The sequence below is a fragment of the Aphelocoma coerulescens genome, assembly GCF_041296385.1.
Source record: "Aphelocoma coerulescens isolate FSJ_1873_10779 chromosome W unlocalized genomic scaffold, UR_Acoe_1.0 ChrW_unloc_scaf_1, whole genome shotgun sequence".
In the NCBI taxonomy this organism is placed as follows: domain Eukaryota; kingdom Metazoa; phylum Chordata; class Aves; order Passeriformes; family Corvidae; genus Aphelocoma; species Aphelocoma coerulescens.
In genome coordinates, this window is record NW_027184080.1 from 988,540 (window position 1) to 997,673 (window position 9,134).

Genomic DNA, 9,134 nt, shown 5'->3' on the forward strand with positions numbered 1-9,134 from the left:
AGGTAGCAATCATGCACATAAGGGCACATCAAAAGGTGAGCTCAGAATTGGAAGAAGGGAATGAACTGGTGGACAGAGAGGCAAAAGAAGCAGCAAAAGGTGAAATAACAACAACTGGAGCCTTGATCCCAGATGGACAACTTTCCCTAGAGAGTAAGCCAACATATAATAAAAAAGACAAGAAATTGATTAAAGATGAAAAGAGAACATTTAACCAAGAGGGATGGGCTATCACTGCAGGAAGAAAAGTAGTTATTCCCTCTCATTTGCTATAGGCCATAGTTAGAGAGGAACACCAGAAAACACACTGGGGAACAAATGCCTTATAAAACTACTTAATTGAGAAAATTATCGCCAGAAACTTATACAAAACTGTTATGCAAGTAACTCGACAATGCAACCTTTGCCTCCAGACTAATCCCAAAAATACCCCCAAACCAAAAATGGGCCAGATTGGGAGAGGCCATGGGCCAGGACAGCAGTGGCAAATTGATTTCACAGAACTTCCAAGAAAAGGGGGGTATCGATATTTATTAGTGCTAACAGATACTTTTTCAGGATGGACAGAAGCTTTTCCTACTAGGACCGCTAAGGCTCGAGAAGTAACCAAGGTGTTACTACAAGAAATAATACCGCACTTCAGAGTTCCAGCCACAATGTCCTCAGATAGGGGACCACATTTTACTTCAAGGGTGGTACAACAAACTAGCCGACATTTAGGCATAGACTGGGAACTCCACACTCCATACCATCCCCAGTCGAGTGGCCAAGTAGAGAAAATGAACCATATGATTAAACAGCAAATTGTGAGATTAGGGCAAAAAGCTAACCTCCCCTGGCCCCAATCTCTTCCACTTGCATTGTTACGAATTCGGACCAAGCCCAGAATTAAGGAGAAGTTAAGTCCCTTTGAAATACTTTATGGGAGACCATATGGGGTACAGAAAGGAATATCTACCCAAATAGGGGAATGCCTTTGTGTCCTCTAGGAACAGTTCCCACTCAGCCCGGTCAGCTCGGGACACAGCAGGCTATGGGGGCCAGCCTCTGATATTGGAGTGATCAGAGGTCTGGCTCGTGGGTCCTTCCAAGGGACCGTGGCGATGAAGGCAGACAGTGGAGGAAAGGAGGCAGGCTCAGAGTTGGGTTAAATCCAGAAAGTTTATTGGCCCTCCGAATGGGGGGACCTCAACCACCAGGGGGTGCCCAATTCTGAGCACCTGCAGACCTCATACAAGGGATTTTATTGGGGGGGGGGGAGACAAGGGAGGGATTACAGATTAACCAACCAGGGAAGGGAAGGGTGTGGCAAACAGAACGAGGGACACGTAAGGGAAGCAACTGTAACAGGGGAAGGGAGGGACTCCTTTCCCCGGACCAGTCACCTGGCCCCCTGGCTAGAACTTTCCAGAAACGCGGGAGGGGTGCCAGAGTGACAGACAGGGCCCTGGGAGGAGACAAAACTGACACATAGGGTGATTTTAATAAAACAGGGGGGGCGCCAACTGGGGTACACCAAACAAAGAACTTAGAGGGGAGACCCAGACTGAACCAAAACAAACACACTCCCACATGTCCTCCTTTTTTGTTTTTTCAAGATGACATGAATTCGGGTTGGGGACAGTACTCTGAGTCTGGGTACAGGTCCCCGAACCACGTCATCTCCGGGGCCATAGGCTTGAGTTCAAAGTCTTTGGGGAGCTCTGCTTGGTTGATTTCTGCAGGGGAGGATAACTCATAATCATGTTGGTTAGCAGTCTTTTCAGCAGCCCGAACATAATTATGACAACTAAGAGAATAAAAAACAAGATCAGTCCGGTTCGGAGAATGAATCTAGTCCACCCAGATAACCCCCATCCGCTGAAGATGCTGCCGAGCCAGTCACCAGTTTCCCTTTGAATCTGCTTCACCATGGCCTGCATCTTATCGATGGTCTTGTGGACGTTCTCAGCCCTCGATGATAGATTGAGGCAGCATAGTCCTTCGAACTCCTCACACCGGTGATCATGGAGGAGGAGTAGGAAGTCAATGGCCGCCCTATTTTGTAGGGTGGTTTGTCTGGTCAGTTCCTCATCTTTTAAGAGGTCACTTAGGGCGCTTGAAGTAAGGTTCGCTTGCTTGGCGACCCAACATTCTAAGTGGCCTAATTCCCCTAAAGCTTTGGCTGCAGCCACCCATGGCAAGAGCACGGTGATTGCAACCCCTTTTGGTCTGGACCAATGGATTATTTCTGAATCACAATTCTGGTCCAGTTCGGCCAATTCACATTTTTTGATTGCCAATTTGGAGGTTTGGTATGTTTTCTTCTCCCAATTACTGACTACTGTTTGGTTGGGTGTCAGCAGCGTCAAACGGCCTATTGTGCATGGGCCTCCTAATAGGCGAGAGGGGATGCCTGCCCACGCCCTGTCGCCGCAAATGAGGAACAGTCCCCGGGGTAACCTTTTCAGGCGTGACCGGTGAGGATTTTCAGTGGTCACTTTACTGACGGCCAGGCACCATTTGGCTGCTTTGTACTCCCGGTGATTTGGGGCAATGATCTTAAAAGCCTCCAGATCTGGGGACAGCCCGAACTGAAACTGGACGCAGTAGCGAGCCGGGTATGACCCCAGGAGGTCTAATTCCTGGGGCTCGCTACTGGCCCTTGGGAGCCGGGGCAGCCATTTTTCAAGGGGGTTGTTGGTGTCACGCTTTCCCCTGCGGTGCCAGCTGAACGGGGGCCGTCTCCGATAAGGTACCCGGGGACGGTGCAAGTTGACAGGCGGCTTGGCAACAGAGGCCCTACCCGTATTTGATGATTTGGTGGTCTGGGAAGGCGTCATCGAAGCTTGCATGGGCTCGAGCTTTTCGGGAAGAGAAGTAAATTCTTGCTCGAGAGGGATCCCCACTAGACACGTAGCCATGGGGTTTTGGGCCGCAGTGGTGGATAGGCATATGTGGTCCTGACCCATGGTACGCGCTAGAACTGACCATACATTGGCTGCTGGTTGAGGAACTATCCACGAAGACACAAGCCATGGGAGCATCTGCGGGGTGATGACGATCTGCAGAACCTCGGCGACGGCTCGGATTGACGGCACAGGACCCATCTCTGATGTCTCCAAACTAAAACAAAACTTAGAAAAATAAGGTTGAAACTGAGGATAGTAATTGGGATAAACTTGGGGCCTGAGGTTCAGAGAGGCACACGACTAGTCTACCCCGGTCTTTGGGGGTATTTGATTTCCCTTCCTGACGGTCTGGGAGATACACGGTTTCACCCACTTTGATGGGATCCACCTAGGGCCCTCGGGGGTGGATACACATGCGTACCTTTTCCCCCAGGTAACTAGTTCATAAGGCCCTTGTATCTCCCTAGTCTCTGGGTCCTTAACCAACACCGGAGACCTTTCTTTCATTTGCAACCGCTGAGACCGCCCAAAGTGCCGCACGATTGGTGGGTTTAGGTTCTCAAAGGCACAGTTGAGGAAATTTAGGGTGAACAATGCCTTTGAAAGCCTGACAGCAGGTGACTCTAGCTTTTTGGAGGAGCACTGGCCCTGGAGCATTCTTTTGATGTTTTGGTGGGCCCTCTCTACAATGGCTTGACCTGTCGGGGAATAAGGGATGCCAGTCTTGTGTTCTATTCCCCATTGCTGCAGGAAGCTCCTGAACTCCTTGGATGTATACGCTGGGCCATTGTCCGTTTTGATGACTTTGGGGATGCCCAGGGTAGCGAATGCCTGCACTAGGTGCTTTTGGACATTGCTAGCCTTTTCCCCTGTGTGGGCAGAGGCAAAAACTGCTCCCAAGAAGGTATCAATTGACACATGTACGTACTTCATTCTGCCGAACGAAGCAACATGTGTCACGTCCATCTGCCACACTTCGCAGCTGTTAAGTCCACGGGGGTTTGCGCCAGTACCAATGGCAGGAAGAGCTAGCTGGTGGCATTCTGGACAGGCAGCCACAATCGCCCTGGCCTGGTCGTGCTTTAGATCGAATTGACGAACTAGGGCAGGAGCATTCTGATGGAACAGCTGATGGCTGATTTTGGCCTGCTCAAACACGTTTGGAGTCGGGGCCATCGCAGCTGGCGCAGCGAGGGCATCTGCCCTCCTGTTGCCTTCTGCGATGAACCCGGGCAGGTCCGTGTGTGACCTGACGTGCATCACGTAAAATGGTTGCTCTCGGTGGGAGACCAGATTTATTAACTTTGAGAGCAACTCATACAAGGCCATGTTGGAGACTTCATGCAAAATGGCGTGCTCGGCTCTGGAGACTACCCCTGCAACATATGCAGAGTCTGTTACCAAATTTAGGGGTTCGGGGAACCTTTCGAAAGCCCTGACGACTGCGTCCAACTCAGCAACCTGAGGCGATCCTTTCACCTCTTTGATGTCAGTCTCCCACCGCTGAGTTTGGGCGTTTTTCCAAGTCACCACGGACTTATGGGACGCCCCGGACGCGTCGGTAAAAACTGTCAAGGCCTTTAGAGGTTCATTGCTCCGAACACTTATTATATTTAACTCGAATTGAATTTCCGAATTGAAAATTTTGTGGGCTGGCCTATGCAAGGAAATTTGGCCTGTGTAGCCCTCCAGAGCAAACTGCAATGCTTCACAATCTTGAAGCAGACTCTCCAACATCGCCTTAGTAATTTGGCCCGTTTTTGTCCTAATTGGCACGTGGATGCAGTTGAAGTCACATCCTGATAACTCTCTGATCCGGATCCTAGCCTTCCGGATCAGTTCAGCCATCAGCTCTTGTGGCTGTGTCATCCTCTTGGACCGATGGTGACTGAGAAATACCCACTCTATGATTAAGAGGGGATCCCTCCGGTCCTGGTCCTCTTTGCTCTTCTTGTCTTCCCATTGGAAGACAACCCCGTGCAAGTGTGGCAGATTACCCACGATGATGAACTTGAATGGCAAGTCAGGCCTATACCTGCTTGCCTGCCTGGTGGACATTAGATGTTGCACCCTCTCCAGAGCTGTTTGCGCCTCTGGGGTGAGTGTCCGGGGAGAACTAAGCTCCTCTCCCCCTTTTAGTAAATCAAAAAGGGGGGCTAGGTCTTCGGTGGACAGACCTAGCCATGGCCTCACCCAATTTAAAGACCCACACAGCTGGTGGACATCTGCCAGAGTCTTGATGTTGGTATTGATAGCCAATTTTTGCGGCACAATGGTCCGCTTCGTAATTTCTAGGCCCAGGTACTTCCAAGGTGGCATCCGTTGAATCTTTCCCTCTTGGAGCTCGAACCCTGCAGCAACCAATGCACTGATTGTCAGGTCGAGCACACTGGCAAGCATGTCATTGTCGGGGGCACACACGAGGACATCATCCATATAATGGAAGATGATGGCCTCTTTTGCTGCTGCGCAAACTGGGGCAAGCAAGGAAGAGACATACCATTGGCAGATGGTCGGGCTGTTCTTCATACCCTGTGGCAACACCTTCCAATGGTATCTTTTCCTTGGGGCTTCTCGATTGATAACAGGAATCGAGAAGGCAAAACGCGGGGCATGGTCAGGGTGCAGGGGAATTTGGAAAAAGCAGTCTTTGATGTCAATTACTGCCAGATTCCAATTTTGAGGGAGCATCGTTGGGGATGGCATCCCTGGTTGGAGAGAGCCCATGTCCTCAATAACATTGTTAATTTGACGAAGGTCCTGGAGGAGCCGCCATTTGTCTTTGTTAGGCTTTTTGATAACAAAGACAGGGGAATTCCACGGGCTGTTGGATTCCACGATATTCCCCTTTTCAAGTTGCTCCTCCACGAGCTTCTCGAGCTCCTTCAACTTCTCACCATAGAGCGACCACTGTTCTACCCAAACGGGCTGATCAGTTTTCCAATTCAGTTTTTGAGTAGGGCGCTCTTCAGTGGCCGCAACCCAAAAATTTTTCGGGGGGTCAGGTAGGTCAATTGTGACTCCCCACTGCTGCATGAGGTCTCTCCCCAAGAGGGGTTCCTTGTAGTCTAATACGAACGGACGTATGTTTGCCAATTGTCCGCTCGGTCCCTTGATTTGCACGATGCTCTTTGATTGTTTGGCCAATTGAATGCCCCCAACACCTTGCACGTGTCCAGCCACGTTCTGCAATTCCCAATGTGCTGGCCATTCCCGTGTGGGAATGATCATCACATCTGCCCCTGTGTCTAAAAGCCCTCTGAGGTGCAGGACGTCCTCCCCTCTGTTGACCTTGCAGCCTACCCGAGGCTTCTCTGTCCCTATAACATGTGTGGCACACACCATTGGGGGTGGCCTTTCTACAGGGATAGCCTGGGCAACTGTCTGCCCTCTGGGCAGGAACAGAGGTGGGTGGACACAGCGCAGCCAGAGAACGGGTCCTTCGGGACTAGATGTCATTAGTCCCGGAGCGACTTCGATCTCTTGTGGTGTGCAGGTAACACTTCCGACTATGACATACCTGTCAGGGCCTTGGTCTCCTGCCCACAGCTCACCACCAGTGCTTACCGGTGCGGTATGCCACTCTTTGGTCTTTAGGTGGAGCGGTGTCAACAGCTGCAACCTGAAAGAACCATCAGAAAAGGAAGTCAAATCCGGTTGTAAAATCGTGTCTGGTAGTTTTGCCTCTTTGAGTTTCCCCTCCCCCTCGCGTCCCGTCCCTTTTTTGTCTTCACGTGGGGCGGGCGCGCACTCCCCATTCAGTTTTTTTGTTGCTGTTGGCCCTCCTGTCCCCAGGTCCATGTTCCTTTTGAAATTGCTGGAACTGCCGCTTGAGCGGGCAGTCCCTTGTCCAATGTCCAGGCAGGTCACATAGGAAGCAGGTGTTTCTGGCCTGCGGGGTCCGCTTTTGGCTGTTCGTGGTCGGAGGTGGTTTAGTGTTCGAGCCTGTGGTCTTCCTCTGATCCGCTGCAGGGCGATGCGTTGCTGTTCCCACTGAGGCCGTTCCTCTGGGCCACTGTCTCTCTGAGCTGGTAGGTTGCAGGTGTGGCACCTTTGCAGCGCAAACTTCCAACATAGCCTGTATGGTTGGCGGGGGGTCCAGGGGGAGGCTCAGGATGGCTGCCTTGCATTGAGGATTGGCATTCACCATAGCCATCTCTGCGATGACCTCTTCCCTGGCCGCCGGCTGCTTGACCTGCAACTCTACAGCCCGGGTTAGTCTTTCCACAAATTTGAGGAACAACTCAGTGGGTTGCTGCCGGACCCGCGAGTACGATTCCACGGGCGCATCAGGTCTCAGACCAAGGAATGCCTTACTGGCCGCTTCCTTGATCTGTTGCAAGACCTCCAAAGGCAGGCCATGAGCCTGCTTTGGCGCCAGAGCCCAATCTCCTTCGCCGCTTAGATGGTCCAATATAAGTTCCTGATTGTCGGCATCAACGGCCGTATCAGAACTTTGCAAGAGCGCTGGAAGGAGTTTGCGGAGCTCCCTTTCCCACGCCGCCTTCCAGAGCAGAAACTCTGCTGAGGAAAACAGGCATGAGAAAAGCTGACGCAGATCGAAGGGCGTCATTACTGCTCCAGAGAGATTTGCCTTTAAAAGGCCGCAAAAATATTCGCTTTCTCTCCCAAACTCCTTCTGCGCCTTGCAGAGTTCCTTTATTGTTTGGTGGGAGAGGGGTTCCCAGTTGACATGGGTTGTTCCTCCTCTCCGGGACCTCTGATAAAAAACCGGAGTGGCTGAGGGAATGGGATCCAGTTCCGGGTTCCGGTCCTCAGGCCCTCCCCCTTCCGGCCAGACACCGTGGGAACCGGAAGGACAGGCGTGGGAACCGGAAGCAGGAAGTGGGTGGCAACCGGACATGGAACCGCGATTTCTGGGGGCGGGGCACGGGGGCGCGCACTGGTGACACGTGGGAGGGGCAAGAGGGGTGGACCCAACTTGGGAGTAGGAGGGGTCAAGGCGAAAGGGGTTGGAACTTGGGAGAAAGGGATTTCGGGGTGAAGAACGGGGGGGAGGGCAAGAGGGGGTCTCTGCCATGTGGCACCCGCCATCTTGTCCTCCTTGGGCAGGGAGGTCATTTTCTAAACTCTCTGAATAACTAAACCGAACTCGGGGTCTAACAACGGGGGAAGTCGGGGAATGGGATGAGCCTCGGGCAGTCTGGCCAGGACTGTCCGGGCGGGGGCTTCGGGAATCCCGAGGAGAGCCAGGGAGTCGGTAGCAGCCCTGCGCATCGCGGTTTGCTCTCTTCAGGATGCCCAATTTAGGGGACACAGGTTTGGGAGACGGCTTAGGGGTAACAACTGGGGAATTCGGGGTTGTTTGTCCTTCCCTCTCCCTTATTTTATTTAAAGCCAATCTAATTTGCAAGTACAGAAAGGAAAATTTTTCCAAATCTTTCTCTTTGACAGAATTTGATTGCGCCAATTTTGCTCCCACGGCGTTCCAAAAGGGAATGCTCAAAACCGAATTCTGGGAGCACTGAGGGAAGTGCAGAAACAACCACCAAATAAACCTTTTTAAACGTGCCTTTGAAAAACTTATCCCCCCACCCTCAAGGAGTCCCACAACTTGGAAAAATACCCCCTTCTGTGCTGTGGAGAGTTTAGCGCCCATAGCACCGACAGCACAGCGTCTGGAGCTAAAAACTTCAAGCCTAGAACGCCGGTTTCCCAGAAACCAACCGGAGACAAGCTAACTGCACTTGTCCCGGGGCTGCGCAGCCTACGTTCGGCTCTTCGAGAGCCAGGGACCGTGCCGATCCCTCCGAAAGCCTTTCCTGGCTTCAAGGTAAGTTCCCCCCCCCCCCCCCCCCCCCCGGGAAAAATACTTACCTGACTGGCGTCCAGGCAAGCTCCAGGTGACCGGTTCCTCCACCGAGGACGACTCCACTGGCGTAGGCGAAGCTACCGTCCTCACCCCCAGGAGCGCAGCTCACTAGAACGGAGCGTGCTGCAACTGGGGTAGCTTGACGTCCCAAGGACGCGCTTGCCGAAGCAATCAGTCCCTTCCGTGGGGTCCGATGGAAGCGGGGGGCCCCACGCTTGGGCGCCAAGCTGCCTTTGTGTCCTCTAGGAACAGTTCCCACTCAGCCCGGTCAGCTCAGGACACAGCAGGCTATGGGGGCCAGCCTCTGATATTGGAGTGATCAGAGGTCTGGCTCGTGGGTCCTTCCAAGGGACCGCGGCGATGAAGGCAGACAGCGGAGGAAAGGAGGCAGGCTCAGAGTTGGGTTAAAT

The 9,134-nt window shown here is 52.5% G+C and overlaps 1 protein-coding gene across 1 annotated transcript; it reads right to left on the reverse strand.

The window, feature by feature from the left end:
• Positions 1-1,187: 1,187 nt before the first annotated feature.
• Positions 1,188-8,932, reverse strand: LOC138102782 (uncharacterized). Its single transcript, XM_069000530.1, has 3 exons — positions 8,730-8,932; positions 6,459-6,513; positions 1,188-3,116 (listed from the first exon to the last, which is right to left on the reverse strand). Exon 3 carries the CDS (start codon positions 3,087-3,089, stop codon positions 1,659-1,661), a length of 1,431 nt encoding a protein of 476 aa, XP_068856631.1. The 5' UTR covers positions 3,090-3,116; positions 6,459-6,513; positions 8,730-8,932; the 3' UTR covers positions 1,188-1,658.
• Positions 8,933-9,134: the final 202 nt, after the last annotated feature.

What these genes read in the sequence shown, in the direction of transcription:
- LOC138102782 (XM_069000530.1), bottom strand. Translation starts at nt 3,089, where the DNA reads ATGGGTCCTGTGCCGTCAATCCGAGCCGTCGCCGAGGTTCTGCAGATC.